The 21,473-nt window shown below is 45.2% G+C and overlaps 1 protein-coding gene across 3 annotated transcripts in view; it reads right to left on the reverse strand.

Moving 5' to 3' along the window:
• Positions 1–383: 383 nt before the first annotated feature.
• LOC147438510 (uncharacterized) overlaps positions 384–21,473 on the reverse strand; it is a 37,062-nt gene continuing 15,972 nt past the window's right edge. For 2 of the 3 annotated variants that reach the window (XM_086484606.1, XM_086484608.1), the window contains exons 2-5: positions 2,622–2,691; positions 2,301–2,542; positions 1,805–1,915; positions 384–1,694 (exon numbers count right to left, since the gene is read on the reverse strand). In XM_086484606.1, coding sequence (XP_086340732.1) covers positions 765–1,694; positions 1,805–1,915; positions 2,301–2,542; positions 2,622–2,691 — 1,353 coding nt within the window. In that variant the 3' untranslated portion in view covers positions 384–764. The remainder of the gene's footprint in view (positions 1,695–1,804; positions 1,916–2,300; positions 2,543–2,621; positions 2,692–21,473) is intronic. The other variant, XM_086484607.1, reaches the window with a different exon arrangement.

Consider the following 21,473-nt stretch of genomic DNA (forward strand, 5'->3'; position numbering starts at 1 on the left):
AATCAGTCTTGTCAAGGCACCTGCTCAAACTTTCTCAGGGACTGACTACCAGACAAAGAGCTCTGCTTATTTTATTTTTATCCAAGAAAACAGGATAATACTTCACACTAGTGCTTAATTTCACTTTCCAGCCTACAAGGCCATCTCACCGCATACCATCACTAAACAATGAGAAAATCAACATTTTCCTGCGCTGCATTTCTTTTATGCCCGTGGTAGTCAATGCTACACGATCAACATGACCATCCATCACCTCAAATTGTTTGTACGCCAGTGATTTTAGTTGGTATATGTACCCTACCCATATGATTTGCGATGATGTGTCCAATTGCACGTCACATTGCTCTACTACACAATCAAATTACTGCTTAGTGACCAGCCTATTTTGAAATAGGAAACTCTTTTTGGCTAACTGTTTTGTAATCTTCATCAAATCAGTAATAAAGTGTGGACGGTGCTACCTAATTTTGAAACAACAATCCAAGGGGGAGTTGTGATCACAACTTAAGCACTGGTTACAAAATTTAAGTCAAAGGCTTTTTCTTCTAAAGATCAAGATGACTGATTGCATCAAGACATCTTGGACTCCAAATTGTCAGGGGCTTGCACAGATCGAAAAACCCTGCTCTCCTGCATACACTTGTTCCAGCAAACAGCAGCAGTTGTGAAGTTCTTGGATTCATGATGTTGGAGCTTGCAGGGATTAAGGAATTGCTGATTACAGCTTCCGTAAGATTATACAATCTTTTCGTATACTTCTCACATTAATGCTGTTCCTCTAACGTTTTTTGAACAAGATCAGCACTGTTTTCAGACCTGGCGAAGGGATGATCTTCCTTTTCAAAGAAAACCCATTTCCTTTTTCTCCTTTCTTTGCACCAGCCCTTCAAACCGAATTGCATGACTCCTCTTAACCAGGCTATCCTGCTGATTAGCTCTTCTAGGGCCACAATCGATGAGCCTATCCTCTCATCACTGAGATCCAAGAGTTTTTCATCCTCAAGTAAGAAATTGAGCTCCTTAAACAAGAGTGTCTCCCCCATATCATTCAAGGTGCTTAAAGCATCAATTTTACTCAATGTATTTTGTTCAATTTCAGTTCTGCCATTCAAGTCAACAGCATCAGTCTGTGGCGGAGGCTTTTGTAATGTTTCTGGACTCGTCTCTCTCATACGCACTTGATTTGCCCCTTCTGGTCTCTGGCAAGAGCTTGATCCCAGCCCCCATTCACTTGTGCTAAACCGTAGTAGCTGGCCCTTGTTAGGAGGCTTATTAGCACTAGCAAAGCCTCTGCCATGAAAATCTGGTGGAGTAACTTTCTTGTCACCTAGGCTGGTGATCTGAGGACATTCAGATACCCCATTCTTCTGCATGTCCATACTCACCACAGCACTTTCAGATAACCCATTCTTCTGAATATTGGCAGTTACCACAGCACTTTCTTTAACCACTCTCCCTGAAATCACATTTGGCGTATTAGCAGTCACAGTTTGTGCATGTCGGCTGCTCGCAATCAAATTGTTGACACCATGAGCATCTGTAATGTTCAGATCTTGTACAAGAGGAATTCTTCGAGGTTCCTGCTTGGCAATAAAAATATGTCCTGTGTCCAATGTCTCCAAGTCTTGCACAGGGCTAGGCACGCTTTGAGAGGGTGCATCCATGGTATAAGCCTTCAAAGTCTGTGAATGCAGCTGTACTCAAACCTTGAGTTGTGTTACAGCAAGCTAATAGGCATCGAGCCTGAAACAATTTAGAAATAGTGCAATGAAAAAATTAGCTTTATATTAAGGAGTACGTTTACCCTGGGGACAGTCCAGACTTTGTCCATAGACCAGTCTAGAGATGGGCGAATGTCTTTGATGGAAGCCTCATAACTTCCTCCTTCACCATATGGAGCACTTGGTAATTCAACCTGGGCAAAAGAAACAACATTTACCCATTGTACATGCCTGAAAAAATACATACCTAGATGAAACCAGGATAAGCCCAAATTCACCTTTGTAGGGAAGTGTGAGGTACATACTCATGGCAATCAACCATAAGTCAATATAAGCATCAGCTCCAAATGCATAGTATTGACTAAAAGCTATGACATCCAATTTCGTGAGTGCCCAATGATGGGTGTAGAACTAGGTACCACATGCGCACGCACTGGCCCACACACACAAACACGCAAGAGCAGACTTAAATACAATAACTCTAGAGATACAGGGCAGACTCAGGCAATATGAAGCTTAGCACTAAAAGAAGCAACAAGTAGCTTATTCAAACAGAAGACAGAAATTGGGATCCATTACCTGCACAAACCCCTTGTTTAAAACAGCGGTTATCCTTGCTGCCCAAAAGCAACCGTCTGTGAACCAATCTACAAGATCTCCAACTAACCAATCTCCATCGACAACAACAGCAGGTCCAGTTGCATCATTGATAATTGATTCCTCAACACCCATCAATATTAATGGAAACGATGGCCTAACCATAAGAACCCGTTTCTTTTTTCCTGAGGGGTCCTGCTGGTATACCTTCATGAAATTGGTCTCTGTATGCAAAGTTAAAATTGCCATCAATGATGCATAGCACGTGCTAGTGGTGATCAAATTACGTCTAACAGCTCATACTCTCATCAGGAAAGTCGATATAATGCATAGCACACCAGATTTCACCTCTCCGAACCTGAATATTCTTTATCTGCAGAATGACAAGTAACAGAAGTCAACTGGGTGTTGGTTTGCAGTGTGGAAAAAGACTTGTTCTAACGGAGTAATGGCATAGGCATGTAATCAAGTAATGAATTTATTCCATAAGGTCTTCTCAATAAAATGAAAAAGTTGGTCGGGTGTTGGTTTGCAGTGTCAAAAAAGACTTGTTCCAATGGAGCAATGGCATATGCACGCAATCAATCCAAGGCAAGTAATGAATTTGTTCAAACGGTCGTCATGCATATTTCCAAATTAAAATGGAACAGAGGTGTTACTTCTTGCATCAAAAATGGTGAAAACAGAGAGACTCAGCTCTCTCTCTCTCTCTCTCTCTCTCTCTCTCTCTCTCTTCTCTCATGTTATAAATAAGCGCCCAATTATAGAGAGAGAGAGAGAGAGAGAGGGGGGGGGGGGGGGGGAGAGATAAGAGAATTTACCTAGAGCGTCCAATAATTTTAATTTGCAAAGCATGACAAATAATTCTCTCCATGCCTTTATATAGGCATCCACTTTCTCTCCCTCTCTCTCTCTCTCTTCTCTCTCTCTCTCTCTCTCTCTCTCTCGGATGAGAGAGAGAGGGGAAGGATGAGAGAGCGGACTTATTTTCTTCTTTAAGACAATACGATAGTTTAAAACAAATTTAAAACTCTCACTCCCTCCATCCCTCCTCTCTCTCTCTCTCTCTCAAACTGCAACAACTGTGAACTTGAAGAGAGAGAGAGAGAGAGAGTCGACATGAAGCGACAGAGTTCTGCTTCCAGATGCACTAGCCCCAAAGACTGGTGCCCCTTGCAGTATTCCTTTGTTGATTGATCACAAAAGTACAACTGCGGAGGGACTCTTCTCCGAGACTACTCCCAAGCTAATCTACGGAAAGAGGAGCCCTGGCCTCGTATTGAAAGGTTTTGAAGGGAGCCCTCAAATTAGCCCCAAAAGCTGCAAACTCCCAAAGCATGGCTCCAAAAGTTGTTGCCCAAGAGCTGCCCCCAAGCTGGCCATATGGACGGACTGCCACGTCCTCAGCCCCATATTATGTTGGGTTCAAATCTGCTTTTGAAGTGCAATTTTGATGAGCCACCCTTTTGAGGCTCTCTCTTGCCTTTTCAGGTCCCCCGAGGACATGCCACGTCAGCTCACTTGTGACATAGCCCCCTCTTGGAAGAAGAGTAATCGCCCTCAATTACGCCTGCAAATTAGACATAGGACAAAACCTAGCTCAGCAGACACTGACTCTATGTACCCACTACACACATCGAGCATAGACACAAACACGACAGTCACTGAGCAGTCACATCACATTCACATCATTATCCCCATCGAGATCTAAGATGAGAATCATGATTCATGATCATTGTAACTTATTTAGCAATCACATCCAAACTGCACTGATCTTTTCATGGATGTCTTGATCTACTAAATCTCGTTACTATCACATTCAGATCACCGTCAATCGCAACAAATAAAATGCTGCAGTCATTTAATCTTTCCAACATGTACTCAAACAAAACACACATGAAAGAGCACATGTAACAAGTTCATTTTAGAAATTCCCATTTCAATGTACATCTCCTCATAAAGTCATTCAGCAGAATACCATTAGCCTGTCAGTATCTCCAAAATCTCATCGAAAATTTAGTGCTTTTGTTCCATTCTAGATAATCTATGATAAAGGTATGGAGTGGCTCTTGTGCAGCACACGCCGCACCATATTCAAACCGCTGATTCAACATGCACTTAAGGAATAGATGGCGTGAATCAAAAGCCTCAAGGTACAACTCTAGTAATCAAGGAGAATCTTCCCTTCTAGGCTATCATGTTCTAAGGACGCATACATCCATATGGGTGTAACGTCTTTGAGCCATGATGGTAGCTCTATATCATCAGAGGCCAATAATTCGGTATCCAAATCCTCTACTAGAGTCCTATCTATGTACATGATTCAAAAGACACTCTCATTATTGCTCCGGATTGCGTGAGATATATGGCATTATAGCCCCAATCTTGAATCATTTGGAATTGTCTCATGGAAGGTTTCTCCAATATAATTTCATAGTTTTATTTGACCCCAAAATCCCTTGATTAAAAAGGAATGCTAATCCCACAAGAGGTGACTATCACTCTCTCTAACAATCCTCAAGGTCTCTCCTCATGCACGACGACATTTTCTGGAATGAGGATCTCTTCGATCTCTTCCACTTCTAGTTTCTCCTATGGCTTCCTGTCCTTTGGCACCTCACCTTAGAAGAAACTCACATGAAAAGCATTGTAAACCTTTCGAGTATCTAGCAACTTCAATCGAATAGTTGAGAAAACACTGCCCTACAAACCACCTCTACTAGAGAGGGCTACATCAAAAAAGATTCTCCCAGTGAGTAAACAAATTATGACAACGAGGCTAAATCACGAAACGGGAGGAGGAAAGAGCCACACAAGTAGCTGATAGTGCCATCTAGGCACACCTTGGATCATGGAGAAGAAGGGCCCTGTGTCACCAGCGTGTGACTACTATCTATCCTTTTTGTTGATTTCTTTCTTATTATCTATTTACTTTCACTTTTTGGAAACACCCCTCGGGAAATCTAACTGCCCTGCATTGCATAGCTAGTGTGGAACTGTCCAGAGGGAGTCCGGGCCTGAGGGCAAGAGAGCACTAAGGTTGGACAAGGACTATGGTTAGCCAAGTGGGGTCATTGACTAGCCAAAGTGGAATCCTTTGCTACAGAGGCTACATTTCAGTTTTGGATGTGGCCACAGTGTACAAAGAGGGTCGGATGACCTAGAAAGATACAATGGCAGCATCTCCTAAAATTTAGGGAACTGCTATTTTGGGACCTGAAAATGTCTTCGCGTCATTACGTGCAGTTTGACATGGGGATCATTTTGTTACTCTGTGGCCAAGTCAACAGAGGCTGCAGGTGAGATATTTTTAGACCCGAGGGTCTAAAGCGGGAAAATGCACAAATGAGTGACACTTGGCACTTTGAGGCCAGTTTACTACTTATAGAGAAGGCAAAAACGTGATTTATAGTTGGGAGGCTCATTTTGCAAGTCTCTGTCACAGGTTAAGAGCTATGGAGTGCTTGCTTTCCCTCTTATGCACAGTGCGGTGCCAGGAGTGATGCCCTGCACGCTACGCACTGCCCTCTCTCTCCCCTTTGGCAGTATGTTATGCCCCTCTAGTGGGCTCTTCATTTGACCAATGTACAGTTGTGTGGGTTCATGCGCGATTGCCGAGGCAAGAGCCTCTTGCACAGGTACTGGATTAGCTAGCGGCTAATCCCCCCGCAGGTACAGGTGAATTCGGAGAGGTTTCACGCCAGAAATCTCGTCCGATTCAAAGGGCAAGTAGCCCTACAGGTGCGGGAGCTCGAGGACTTGCTAGGGATGCGACCGGCACGCGAAACGGAGCCCGAAACAGTGAATTACAGCCTGCTGTGTATTTTTGCAGGTTTAGGGTTTTGGCCCTAAACGGACCCTAATACCCCCAGGAGGTTCGGGGACGCAAGGGGACCGCTGTACAGGCGATCTGGAGCATTTTCAGGGCTGAAAACAGAGAATTCAGCGTGCTGCAGATTCTCGCCAGGTTTTGCAAAGTGCCCGTATGCGTCGGGAAAGTCAGTCAATGCGTGGGAATACTGACCGTGAAGGGTTCTAGTACAGTTATGCTGCCGAAATCGGGCTGGAACAGTGGAAATTCAGCCGAGTTTGTGCGGGGCAGCTTGTAGGAACCACAGCGTTTATTCCCTCTTTTGAACAATAAAGAAATACCGAAAGGGGCGCCTAAGTTAGGGGCCAATCTGGTGTCTGTCTACTCATACAGGTGCAATCTAGCAGCCTGTATCCCTCTCCCTTTTGCAGTGTCTTGAAAGTACAGGTAAAATAGACGACTAATAATGGGTGAAAGCTAAATCAAGGTTTAAAGTAAAGTCTACCGCCCTTTTTGGATTGAACAGGCCGGTTTCATGGTTCCATCGACGGGATTAAATCACTTTTTCCCATAGAAGTGAGCCTTGGTCAGTTTTGGGCTTGAAGACACAGGGGATCATAGACCAGACACAGGGAATTGCAATTATGGCTGACAGACCAGATGATGTGACTGAAGAGGTTTCCTCTTCACAGGGTCAACAGACACATGAAGTGGGTGAGTCCTCAAGACCACCACAGACTGATGATGATATATTCAGGACCCAGTTGGCTACTGCTGTGGCTATGTTCACACAAGTAATGCAGAACCCAAGGTTTTTAGCCTTTCTGCAACCTCCTGTTCCGTCTCAGCAAGTTGGGTCACTGGATCATATTCAAAAGCCTGTTAAGGCTCGAGCACAGGTGATTCATACCGCACAGTCAATGGAAACACCTGTACACTTGACGGAGAATATGCAGTCTCCACAATTATGCCTAAGGTGCAAGAACAGGTGGCTGAGATGCCAGTTTTTCAAGCTGTACCAATTCAGCCCGCCACCTTTCAACAGCCTATAGCTGGTTCTAATGGGCAGGGAAGCAACTTACAGGCTATGCAACAAGTCTTCCCACCACCTTCAGTACACCCTGGCTATTTTGGAGGTGGATCCGTATTCCAAAGCATGGCTGGTCATGCACCTGGAAATCAGTTTTATACGCCAGGAACAGTGTTTGCGGGTGCTCAAACGATGATGCCTAACCCCATGTACAGTGTCATGGGTATGCAACCAGGGTTTCAAAGCACTCAGGGACAATTTGGGATGCCACAAGCAAATTTTGGTATGGCTGGAATTACAAATCAGCAGCCAAATATGGCGTTTCCAAGTCAAGTTAATAGCGGCCAAGGAACACAGATGAACCCTATTAGTGTTCCCATGTTTTAGTCACTTCCATATGACAATTTAACGCCGCTGGAGAGGCCAACTCCGTACAAAGAAGGTGGCAAAGGAGTGTCATTCACGACCTTTACAGGGTTTGATGACAGGAAGAAGGCTCTTTCATTCCTCCAGCAGTTTGACAAGGCCTATGCAGGGGGAAACTTTACAGAGGCTTCAAAGGTCCGCAAGGCAGCCACTTTCTTGACAGGGAATGCGGGACAATGGTGGACAACTTTATTGCTTCAAGGGCAAGCTCCGTCCACATGGATTTACTTCAAGCAGATTTTTGCAGCAGCATGGTTATCTGATGATTTCGAAGCAGATGTCATGACAGAATGGCACCAGCTTAATGCTGCCACTTGCAGAAATCTGGATGATTACAATCGGAAGTTTTGGAAAGCTCTACTTCCCGTAACTTCCTATAGGTTTGTGCCATTGACAGAACAGATTGAAAAATACTGTTGTGGCCTACCTAAAGGATTGAGAAAGTACTGTACGAAGACAAAAGTCACTACTTTGACGCAGCTCATCGAGGTAGCAAACACTGGCAATGGTTTGCTCAAGGGAGAAGATTGTGAATTTAACACTGGCGTCAAGGCAGGATCAGGCAAGAAAAATTCAGCCAAGAAGCACGTTCCCAATGAGGCTCCTAAAGGGACTCAGGAGTCGGCCAACGCAGGGAAAGACAAAGCTACGGCTGAATCAGAAAAAGGACCCGCAAAGAAATGGAAAAGACGTTTTCCTCGCAAGTCAGAAGAGCAAAAGAAGGTCCTAAGGACAGAGAACAAATGCTTTATATGTGAGCAGCCTGGCCACATTGCTTACAATTGTCCTACAAAGAAAAGGCCAGCTGATTCTGAAGACAAGAAAGACAAGAAAGGAAAGAAGCCCATGGCTGGTCTAGTGCCAGATATGGTGGGCGACAAGCCAAATTCAGATGCAAGTGAGCTTTGCAGAGCATGGGGAAAGGTTAGGGATCAAACAGTGCTTATCTTCTTTGATCCAGGTGCCAAAGCCAACTTCATTTCCCCAGAATTGGCTTCAAAGTTGGGAATCAGACCTGAAGAGATGGGGTATACAGCAGAGGCAGGTTTGGCATGTCCTGGCCATACAGAGGCTGTGACACCCATCATTGGAAAGTTGCGTCTACATATCCAGTCCTATGTAGATGCTGAAGAATTTTACATCATGCCACTGGACGGATGTGATGTGTTGTTAGGTATTCCTTGGTTATTTCGTGTACAGGGAATCATGGATGCCTACAACAAAAAGATCACTGTACAGAGCAGGGGAAAGACTCACATTCTGGATGTAAAGCTTAAAGGGGAGTCTATTCCTACTGTATCAGCTTCTGCTATTACTTCTGTAATGAAAAAGCATCTTTCTGCGTACTTGGTTTTTGCACGTGAAGTGTCAGATTGTGATGAATCAAATTTATCTGTGCTAGATAAAGAAAGGTCAATGTTTTTACAACAGTATAGTGACTGTTTTTTCGATTCATTACCGTCTCAATTACCGCCAGAGACCCGAGGACCATGCGATAGATTTGGTGCCAGGGCAGTAGCCCACCAAATAAGCCTCCGTACAGGGTTAGTGCGGCTCAGCAGAAAGAGATAATGGGCCAAGTACAGGAGTTGTTAGAAAAGGGGCTGATTCAGCCCAGTTCATCTCCATTCTGTTCTCCAGTGTTGTTGGTGCAGAAAAAGGATGGCTCATGGCGTATGTGCATCGACTACCGTGCACTGAACAAGAATACCATCAAGAATAGGTTCCCTATACCTAGAATTGATGATATTATGGACAAATTAGAAGGAGCAGCTATGTTTAGCAGGATAGATCTAAAGAGTGGGTATCATCAGATCCGCATTAGATCAGAGGATGTGCACAAGACTGCTTTTAGAACGACGTTTGGCCTTTACGAATTTTTAGTGATGCCCTTTGGTCTCACAAATGCTCCTGCTACGTTTAATAGGATGATGGACAGAATTTTCCGTCCACACCAGCAGTTTGTTGGTACATTCTTTGATGACATGATAGTCTACTCAAAGAATGAAGAGGAGCATAGGCATCACTTGGCCATTGTGTTCAAAGAGCTACGCAGTCATAGGTTGCTCATCAATGCAAAGAAAAGTGAGTTTTTTCTGGAAGAGATTCACTTTTGGGACACATTGTCTCAAAGGATGGTGTCAGAATGGATCCTGCAAAAGTTGAAGCGATCAAGTCATGGCCAAATTTGAAGACGGTGCATGATGTCCGAAGCTTTTTGGGACTATGCTCCTATTACAGAAGGTTTATCCGAAATTTCGCTGAGATTGCTTCACCTTTACATGCTCTTCAAAAGAAGGCAGTCACCTTTAGATGGACACAAAAAGAGATTTCAGCTTTTAATCTCTTAAAGGAAAAGATGACTTCAGATCCAGTCATTGTGTTGCCAGATCTTAGGAAGTCATTTGTGGTCCAGTGTGATGCCTGCGGTAGTAGCATTGGTGCTGTGCTAATGCAAGATGGCAGGGTAGTAGCCTATGAGAGCAGAATTTTGCAAGGGCCAGAGATGACCATGCAGGTCTATGAGAAAGATTACTGGCTGTGATTCATGCGCTCTTAAGTTGGAAACACTACCTGCTAGGTGCAGATTTGTTGTCCAAACGGACCATCAGACCTTGCGATACTTCTTGACACAGACAAAGTTATCTGAGAAGCATATGCGATGGGCAAATATCTTGTCCATGTTCCATTTTCAGATTGTGCATGTGGAAGGCAAGAAGAACGTTGTGGCTGATGCCTTGTCAAGGAAGCCACAAATTTCAGCTGTGTCGATTCCTTATCATCATGAACTTGATGATATGAGAGAACAGTATGCAAATGATGAAGATTTTGCAAGGGTCTTCGAGCAACTAATGGATGGACAACGTCATGAACACTATCTTCTTAAAGACGGGTTCATGATGATGCATGGCAGATTGTGTGTCACAAAGCCATTGCGACGCAAAGTTATGGAAGAGAGTCATGTCCCACCGTATGCAGGGCATCGTGGTATCGATGCTACAGTTAAAGCGGTTGAGACATTCTTCTATTGGCCTACATTGAGAAGAGGGATGTGGATGCCTTTGTGCGAGAATGCCTAATATGCCAAAAGGTCAAGTTTGACAGGCAAAAGGCACCAGGGTTATTGCAACCACTACCTATTCCAGATAAACCATGGGAAAGTATTGCTATGGATTTTATCTTTGATCTTCCGAGAACGCAGACAGGAAACGATGGTATTTGGACCATTATTTGCAGATTCAGCAAACAGGCTCATTTTATTCCTGTCAGGAAGAAGATAAAGCCAGATCAGATGGCACGCTTGTTTATGAGCAATATTTTCAAGTATCATGGCATGCCACAGTCGATTGTTAGCGACCGTGATCCACGCATGAAGTTTGTTCTGGAGAGGCTTGTTTGAGAATATGGGCACCACGCTCAAATTCTCTTCGTCATTTCATCCTCAAACAGATGGGCAGTCAGAAGAGGCAAATTCTACTGTCCTAGATCTGCTGAAGTGCTATGTGTCAGAGCATAAAGGAAAGTGGGAGCAGTATTTGCCATTGGTGGAGTATGCATACAATAATACAGTGCATTCATCAACTGGCAAGGCACCTTTGAGATAGTTGAAGGTGGCAAGAAAGTTCCTCCCATACTGCATACAAAGGACAAGATATTTGAAGCAGATAAGTATGTTCAGGACATGGATGAAATGTACCAGAAGGTCAAAGTGGCCTTAGAAAGGACTCAGGCAAAGCAAAAGAAAGCAGCTGATCGTCACCGTCGTGAAGTGGTATATTCACTTGGTGATTGGGTGCTTTTACGCTTTGAAAAGGCAAGGTTAAAGAAGATGAAGGGCAAGGAAAGACTGTTTCCAAAGCTCAGCATGCGTTACTATGGGCCTTTTCAAGTGTGCGACATAATCAGTGATGTTGCATATAGGCTGAAATTGCCTGACAGTTGGAAGATTCACAATGCGTTTCATGTGAGTCTTCTCAGACCCTATGTGGGTGATGTGCCAGAAGATATGCCAGCTGAAGATCAGCCGGAAGTCGAGGAACTTGACGAAATCTTGGTCCCTGAACAGATTTTGGCACACAAAGAAAGGAAAGTGAAAGGCAAGGTTGCTAGGCGTTACTGGGTAAGTTCAGAAATGAAAACTATCCACCAATGGATGCTAAGTGGATGGAAGAAGGTGAACTTGCAGAGTCACCAACTGTGTTATCACTTTACCGGAAGCCTTCGATTTTGCAACCTACCTTGACCCTTGAGTTTCAATAGCTAAATGGATTGTCAGTGTGACAATGGCTTCTGAAACAAATGATGTACAAGGTATTTAAAGTGAGCTCAAATCAAATACCTGTTACATGAATGTTAGAGCTGTACAGATTGTCAGTTTGGCAATTGCTCTTATGGAATGTCCAAAAGTTTGATTAGTGCTATAGAAGTGAGTATTTCTTGTCAGTTTGTCAAGGATACAGTGATTGCTTCTATTGAAGAGTACATGTGTAACTGCATTCTTAAACTGTCGGTTTGGGTATGCTCGAAAGTGTTACGGGATCCAACGTGTACTATAAGACAGTGGCAAAATGTGCAGCTACCATTTTGTCATTGGAAAGTTAGTGACTCAAAGCAATGGCAGAGTGTGAAGCTACCACTATGTCATTGGGACAGGGTTCACACGCAAGCAATACATGAGTCGACGAGGTGTTGAATACACCAGGGTTGACAATGAGCATGTATGTGTCGTACATGTGTCGACAGGTGTTGAATACATCAATGTTGACTAGGAGCTTGTACGACATAGATGCAAACGAGGACGTTTGAGATTTCAAGAGGGGGGTATGTCACCAGCGTGTGACTACTATCTATCCTTTTTGTTGATTTCTTTCTTATTATCTATTTACTTTCACTTTTTGGAAACACCCCTCGGGAAATCTAACTGCCCTGCATTGCATAGCTAGTGTGGAACTGTCCAGAGGGAGTCCGGGCCTGAGGGCAAGAGAGCACTAAGGTTGGACAAGGACTATGGTTAGCCAAGTGGGGTCATTGACTAGCCAAAGTGGAATCCTTTGCTACAGAGGCTACATTTCAGTTTTGGATGTGGCCACAGTGTACAAAGAGGGTCGGATGACCTAGAAAGATACAATGGCAGCATCTCCTAAAATTTAGGGAACTGCTATTTTGGGACCTGAAAATGTCTTCGCGTCATTACGTGCAGTTTGACATGGGGATCATTTTGTTACTCTGTGGCCAAGTCAACAGAGGCTGCAGGTGAGATATTTTTAGACCCGAGGGTCTAAAGCGGGAAAATGCACAAATGAGTGACACTTGGCACTTTGAGGCCAGTTTACTACTTATAGAGAAGGCAAAAACGTGATTTATAGTTGGGAGGCTCATTTTGCAAGTCTCTGTCACAGGTTAAGAGCTATGGAGTGCTTGCTTTCCCTCTTATGCACAGTGCGGTGCCAGGAGTGATGCCCTGCACGCTACGCACTGCCCTCTCTCTCCCCTTTGGCAGTATGTTATGCCCCTCTAGTGGGCTCTTCATTTGACCAATGTACAGTTGTGTGGGTTCATGCGCGATTGCCGAGGCAAGAGCCTCTTGCACAGGTACTGGATTAGCTAGCGGCTAATCCCCCCGCAGGTACAGGTGAATTCGGAGAGGTTTCACGCCAGAAATCTCGTCCGATTCAAAGGGCAAGTAGCCCTACAGGTGCGGGAGCTCGAGGACTTGCTAGGGATGCGACCGGCACGCGAAACGGAGCCCGAAACAGTGAATTACAGCCTGCTGTGTATTTTTGCAGGTTTAGGGTTTTGGCCCTAAACGGACCCTAATACCCCCAGGAGGTTCGGGGACGCAAGGGGACCGCTGTACAGGCGATCTGGAGCATTTTCAGGGCTGAAAACAGAGAATTCAGCGTGCTGCAGATTCTCGCCAGGTTTTGCAAAGTGCCCGTATGCGTCGGGAAAGTCAGTCAATGCGTGGGAATACTGACCGTGAAGGGTTCTAGTACAGTTATGCTGCCGAAATCGGGCTGGAACAGTGGAAATTCAGCCGAGTTTGTGCGGGGCAGCTTGTAGGAACCACAGCGTTTATTCCCTCTTTTGAACAATAAAGAAATACCGAAAGGGGCGCCTAAGTTAGGGGCCAATCTGGTGTCTGTCTACTCATACAGGTGCAATCTAGCAGCCTGTATCCCTCTCCCCTTTTGCAGTGTCTTGAAAGTACAGGTAAAATAGACGACTAATAATGGGTGAAAGCTAAATCAAGGTTTAAAGTAAAGTCTACCGCCCTTTTTGGATTGAACAGGCCGGTTTCACCCTGGGCGCCAAAGTCGCAGGAAAGCCTCTCTGCGCTCCCGCACGCGGTCACAGCTGCCTTGGAGTCTCTTGAACTGACCCCTAAGAGTATGGATCAACTCCACCCAAAAGTCGCAAACAATCTCTGCCGCTAGCACAAGGCGAGCCTCGAAGATGCGGAAGCAACGGGCACGCCAAATGAACCAGAGTGTCATACCACAGACGAGCTCCCAACACACACCTCTCTCACTGTACCACTCTGGGGGGTAAGCTCTGTAGCAGGCTGAAGTGTAGGTCGACCCCTTGGATCACTATCATCCTGCTAGTGGAAGATAGCTCAAATTGTAGGGTCGGGCTTGTGAGGGTGGACCAGGCAGCAACACCCCAAGTGTATTGTCTCGCTGTGGAAAGAGCTGGCATCAGCCGAAGAACCTGAAGCCAAACCTCATGTGCCATGGGGCAATCCCACAAACAACGACGCCAACTCTCCAAAGGATGATCACAAGCTACACAGACTGCCGAAAGGCCACTATGTACCAACCAGCTCCCACTATTGTTCGCTATGTGTGCAACTAGCCACTGGAACAAAGTGACTCGCATCAGCTGTCTGAAGTCCAATAACCGCTCCCAAAAGCCCGACAAGAACCCAGCTGTGAGACCCTCCTCCTGCCAGTGAGGTGCTGTAGCCGGACGAGCCTCTCTCCGTGCTACCAGTATGTGTCGCCCCAGTCGAGCAGTGTACTGAAAGAAAGGGATCCCAAGATGGTTGGCTAAAGAGAAGGGTTCTCTCCAAAACCACTCTCCAGGGTCCCACTGCACTCGTGCCAGAGGGCAGCTCTCCCATGCCCAAAGCCTCCAGTGGCCTGTCTCAAGATCTGCTGGGTCAGGATCTGTGACACAGGTCCTCCCATAGATGCCCACTACTCGTATCCTCTGAAAACAGCACTTTGCAACTTGTGGAGCCTCTACTGAGACTTTGAGTAGTCGACCCTCGCCCTGGATCTCAAGGTACGGACTCCGAGCAAGCACGAACTGCGATAAGAACCTCCAGTCACGTGAAGGCCCCCATCCACCTCGGAGCTGCTCTCTCTAGAGGGGTGAGCCACTCAGCTGGTGTAGAGAGCTGACATACCTCTGATCCAAGCATCTGTGAAACCCATCCAGCGTAGAGTGCCCTCCAAGAAGTCCCAGTCAACTGTCGTAGGCCTTCTCAAAATCGAGGAGGAGTATCACCAAATCTTCTCCTCAGAGACGCGCAAGGGCAGAGACTCCCAAAAAGTGAAGATGTTGTCAAGGATACTACGCTCCTTGACAAAACCTGTTTGGGTCCCACCATGTATAATGTTGTCTATAGTAGTGGCTGGATCCTCCAGCTTAGAGCCTTTGCTAGAATTTGGAGGATGAATTGAGGATGGTAATGGGTCGCCACTGTCGAATCTCATCCAAGGAGCCTCCCTCCTTGGGAATAAGGTAGATCAAGCCCTCACTCATGCTGTCAGGCATCTCATCAGTATGCAAAACGTGTTGGAATGCGCTGCAAAGATCTGAACCAAGCAAGTCCCAATAAGAAGCTAGGAGTCAAACCATCTTCCCCTCGACAACTACCTGGGGGGAGTGCTCTCAGGACCTCATGGAGCTCCTCTAGCTGGAGGGGAAGTTCAAGTCTCTATCGCATCTCCTCAGCAACAAGGCAAGGCATCTATGCCCAAACCTGCTCTTTGCATGCATCCTGACGCTCTGACTAAGGCTCAGCTGACAACAAAGCACGTTAGAAGACAGTAGCAGTTGTCCTCAGGCTCTACAACAACTAATCTGTCGTGGCTCCTCAACTGACTTACACTGGTGTGAGCATGGCGTGGCCCCACTGTCTCAAAAAACGCCCCAATAAATGCCACCCACCTGGGTCCACTGAGATGCCTGCCGATAGAAGGCAAACTCATGACGCCGCTCCTCAATGCTAACCAACTCTTGCCTAGCCTGCTACATCTGCTCCTCCAACCAGGGTTGTCTCGATGCTACTCCTGTATCCTTTGCAAGGAAACAATGAGACGTTGAAGACGCTTCTCCTCCTCCATGGCTGCAGCCAAACGAGTTGCAGACTCTTGAAAGAAGCAGCGACAAAGATCAACCAGTCCAAATGCCACTCACCAGCAGGGATACGTGTCCAGGCTCTCTGTCCAAAGTGCCTCCACTCGCTCTCTAAGCTTTGGATCCAGTAAGATCCTCTCGGGGATAGACATTAAGAGTGGGTACCATCAGATTCGTACTAGGCTAAAGGATGTGCACCAGACTACGTTTAGGACGACATTTGGTCTGTATGAGTTTTTAGTGATGCCATTCGGTCTTACAAATGTGCCTGCTACGTTCAATAGGATGATGGATCGGATTTTCCGCCCACATTAAAAGTTTGTCGACACATTCTTTGATGACATGATAGTCTATTCAAAGACAAGGAGCATAGGTGACACTTAATGTCACCAGCCAGTGGCAATTCCATTTTTGTTCATTTTCTCTTTCTTTGGGGAATTTCGGTTGTTTTACCTTTTGGAAACACCCCTCTGGAAATCTAACAGCCCTGCATTGCATAGCCAGTGTGGAACTGTTCAGAGAGAGTCCAAGCCTGAGGGCTAAAGAGCACTAAGGTTGGACAAGGACTATGGTTAGCCAAAGTGGGTTCATTGGCCAGCCAAAGCGGAATCCTTTGCTACATAGGCTACATTTCAGTTCTGGGTGTGGCTGCACTGTACAAAGAGGGTCAGATGACCTAGAAGAATGTAATGGCAGAAACTCCTAAATTTAGGGATTGTTATTTTTGGGCGGCAAAATGTCTTCGTGTCATTGCGTGCAGTTTGACATGGGGATCATTTTGTTACTCTGTGGCCAAGTCAACTGAGGCTGCAGGTGAGATATTAATTAGACCCAAGGGTCTAAAGCGGGAAAATGCACAAATGAGTGACACTTGGCACTCTGAGGCCAGTTTACTACTTAAAGAGAAGGCAAAAACGTGATTTTCAGCTGTGAGCTCGTTATTCAGTGCTATCACAGGTGGGAGAGCTTCAATGGAGTGTTGGCTTACCCTCTATGTACAGTGAGGTGCAGGATGTCATGACCTGCACACCTCTCACTCCAGTTAGCTACTCCAAAGCAGGGAAACGAGAGGGTGATAACCTCTCAAGTAAACACACAAAAATCAGCACTGTTTTATTGCTGATTTTGGGCTGTTTTGGGACTGTTTTGTGCTCCGAATCATGCCATAATCAAGGGACACGTAGTCCAAGGCATTGGGAACAGTGCAGGGGACAGTTGACAGCTGAAATTAGGTCAAAAACAGGTCCTAACCAGAAAATACAGCGGTCTGAAATTTATTGTTTTGCAGCCGTATGGATGCCCGATGCATTGGGAATAGTGTCCAATTGTCAGAGAACACTTCTGGGAAGTGTTGGGGCTCAAAACAAGTGAAAAACAGAAATTCCAGCGAGCTGTAATTGCTCTTTTTGAGTTGGAATCAGAGGGTTTTTGTCAATTGAATCAAGTTCCAGTGTTGGGAATTGTTTGGCATCAATTTTGGAGCCGTTGTGCTGCCAAAATTTAGCCAAAACAGGTGTTGTATTGTTGGATACAGATTAGGATTCCCGGAACTCTGATTTTTGCAGGTTTGGGGCTGTTTCGATGCTCTAAATCCTTCCAGATTCAAGGGGCAACTAGTCCAAGGTGTAGGGAACACTGCAGGGGCTACAGGGAGCTGAAAACATAGAAAAACCAGTCAATAAACCAGAAATTACAGAGGTGGTTATGCCTGTTTTGGTCAATTAAAGGTGGAATCGGGACAAGGACAGTAGTCTCCTTAGGATCCCTACTTGCAGACTGTTTTGGGCAGGGTTCTGCGTCGTTATGCTGCCCAAATTCCTCCAAACAGGATAGAAACTGCGGGATACAGGTTTAGTGCTATAAGCACTCTTTGTACTTCCTCTTAACTGTAAAAGAATAAAGAAATACCGAAAGGGGCGCCTATTTAGGGGCCAATCTAGTGTCTGACTCGCATACACGTGCATTCTAGCATCTGTACCATTCCCCTCTCTTGTGTCATTATAGTACAGGTAGAATAGACGACTAATAATGGGTGAAAGTTAAATCAAGGTTTGAAGTAAAGTCTACCGCCTTTTTGAGTTAATAGGCCGGTTACATAACCATGTGTTCGAAGGGCTACGCAGTAACAACTTGCTTGTCAATCCTAAAAAAGGTGAATTCTTCTTGGAGGAGATCCACTTTCTTCGCCACATAGTGTCGAAGGATGGTGTCCAAATGGATTCTGCCAAGGTTGAAGCAATCAAGACATGGCCAAACTTGAAAGCTGTGCACGATGGCCGTAGCTTTTTGGGCTTTTACTTTGTCACGTGACACATCTAACCCTATGTGTACATGGACAAGCTACTTCATGACATGGGTTTAGTTCAGTTCAGTCAATCTAGAATAGGAAGTGTTCTAGCACTTTTATGAGTCTGTTCGCAGACCGAGCATGTCCAGACACTTAGAGTAGATGCATATACTCTGGTTGCACACAGCATGATATCAGCATTTCCATCAGAATCCATCAGGGGAATTTTTCAGTGCATTAAAACCTATTTTCCTATTTTTGACATTTTTCGCTTTTATTAAGTAACTTTTGTTGGAAACTAGGTAGGCCAATTGCTGCTAATGAAATATATAAGCAAACAGAGCTAGCACTTTCTCGCAGAAGAGGCAGCAGGAGCACTCGCTCACCAGGCAACTTTCAGCAGAACCCCCAAGGCCTAGCATTTTTGCTGGCACAGCAAAAGGCTAGAATTTTTGGACAAAACCTCAGATCAGCCAACGTTTTTGCTTTGACAACAACATTGCGACAACAAGAAGCAGCAGACTCCCCATCGTTAGCAGATTCTCCACAGCAAGACCATTTTCAGCCCTAGCGTTTTTGCATCACTTCAACGTTTATGCAGATCTTGGCGACGGAATCCCCACAAGCATCAGCGTTTTCAGTTTTCAGCATTTAGAACCCGCAGAAGAACCCCCGAACTCGCAAATCTCACCTCCCGCAACAGATCCTCGCCGCACGGTCAGATCCACAAAGTTTACAGTTTCAGCCGGAAAACGCAGATTTCAGCATCTGCGTTTTCAGCGCGTCGTTATTGCATCGTCGCCATCGACATCGTCATCGAAATAGAGTCAGAATTCAACAGATAGAAGATTAGCAGATTTCAGCCCTTCGCATTTTCAGATTTCAGCCGTCTCGTCGTCGTCGTCGACATCGTCGGCAAGTCCAAGCATTGTAGGATTTGTGCAATCATAAGTAGACCACTCTCACCATAGAGAGTGGGGCCTTCGAAGGAGGGTCATAGTGCCCATTCACTTTGTTTGTGTCCATTGCACTCTCTCACTAAAGGAAGGGAAGGCTCTCCCTTCCGTAAGTAAAAGGAACCTTGAGCACAGTTCGGAGCACTCATCTTGAGCAAAGTTCAAACATTCACTTCCGCTGCACCTTACATGGTATCAGAGCTTTGGCAATGTTCTATATCACTCAAGGAAAGAGCCACAATAATTTTTTTGCTTGTTGCGGTCGTACGTAACCCAAGACTCTTAGGCGTGTCGATTCCTAATCGTGTTTTTGAAGAGTGACAGGAAACCAAGGGCTTGTCCAGCCCCCTTGTGCCTTTTTTCACTCATTGAGAGCGGATCGTGCACTTAGCGGCCGGCCAATCGACGTGAGGTGGGAAAAAGAACCTTGGTGCGAGCGCAAGCCGCAAGGGGTGCACCCGCGGAAAAGAGAAGAGCTCGGGTGAAGAGAAGATCCTTCTCTAACACAGATTGCAAGCGAAAGAAGAACCTCAAGACACTCAAGAACCAAGAACCAAGACCCATAAGAACCCAAGTTCTCCTAAACTTAAGAACCCAAGACCACACAAACCCACAAGAATCCACGACTTCAGTAGATGGTCATCAGTCGAAGCGGAATGGATACTTTGCTTGGAGGTGATGAGCATGAGAGAGGCGAGAAGAATTTTCCCCACCATGAGGTTTTTCCGACCTTCCCTTCCCCATCTATGCCAAGGATTGCATAACTCTTATGGAGGAGTTGAAGCAGTTATTTATGGAAAGGAAGTTAGAACGCGAAGCAAGAAAAGTAGAAAGAAAGGCGGATTTGTAACAGACTTGGACACTCCAAGTCAAGAATCAACCGCGACAGCACCAAATAACCACTTCAAACAATTCACAGATCACAACAGATTTGCACTGGCCCGGCGGAGTTCCGTGCCTAGAGATATTGGCCCAAAGACTGGCGCCCTTTCGGTATTTATTTTTGTATTAATCAATCATCAAAGTACAAGAGAGCGGTTAGGTTTCACTCTCAGACTCTGCGTCCACATGCTCTGAGAAGTGAGGCCCTCACCACTAATTTAAAGGTTATAAGGGATGCCCAAAAGCAGAGCCCCAAAAGCTTTTAAAATAAAAAGCATCAGTTCTCTCTCTCTCTCTTAGAGAGTTTTTTCTCTTTTTTTATAAAAAAAAAGCAAAATCGAGTCGCTCTTCATTTTCCAAAAATAAAAAATAAAAAAATTTAATAGCCTCCGCAATTTCCGGAAATTAAGGTTTCTGGCAGAAATTAGGGTTTGCAAGAATTTTAGGGGGTTTGATGTCCGCCACGTCATCACTTTGTGACATACCCCCCTCTTGAAAACATTGTAATCGACCGCGATTACACCTGCAAAACCGACAAAAGCCTAAAACCGTCTTAGCAAACACTGACTGTTAGTACCTACGTACTAGGAACACACATCTAGCACATGTACAAAAATCGACAGTCACATCACACGACATCACAAGACATCACAGGACATCACATGACATTCAACATTCATTCGGATATTAGACCATGATTTATCGGCAATGTAGCTAGCAATCACATCTAGGTCCAATCGGGACCTCATCGATGTCCGATTGACTAACCCCTATTGCAACCATGTCTATTCGAGATCAAGTAGACCAAAATGCTGCAGTCATTTCGGCTATCAATTCCTACACTCACAAGAAGTCAAGAACAAAATCGTATCATTATAAGGAATTCCATTCATAAAGTCATCCAGCAGAATACTGTCAGTCTCAGTATCCCTGAAGCTCAAAGAGACATCAGTGACTTTAGTATCAAAATCGAGGCATCTTTGACAAAGGAGCGGAGTAACCCCCTCTTGTGCATCCCACTGCACCATCTTCGGCCAAGCTGTTTCTGGGTTCCGTTTGGAGTAGACTATGCTAAACCCAAACATCGAGGTAAAGTTTCACAATCTGAGGAGTATCTGCTAGGTCTCCTCCTCCATCCACTTCGCATCAAATGCAAGAAAGTTCTTGAATTTAACCAAGAACCGCCTTCGGACTTTACCTTTCTTCGTATCGTTATGTGCCAAAATCTGTTCAGGAACAAGGATCTCCTCGTTTTTTCCACTTCGATTTGCTCATCAGGCAAATCACCTTAACAGGTTTCAAGAGATTCACATGCAATGCATTGTGAATCCTCCAAGTATCTGGCAGTTTCAATCGGAAGGAGACAACATTTATCTTGTCAGTGATCTGGAAA

Source organism: Adiantum capillus-veneris, chromosome 16, assembly GCF_014529385.1.
Source record: "Adiantum capillus-veneris isolate H3 chromosome 16, ASM1452938v2, whole genome shotgun sequence".
Lineage (NCBI taxonomy): Eukaryota > Viridiplantae > Streptophyta > Polypodiopsida > Polypodiales > Pteridaceae > Adiantum > Adiantum capillus-veneris.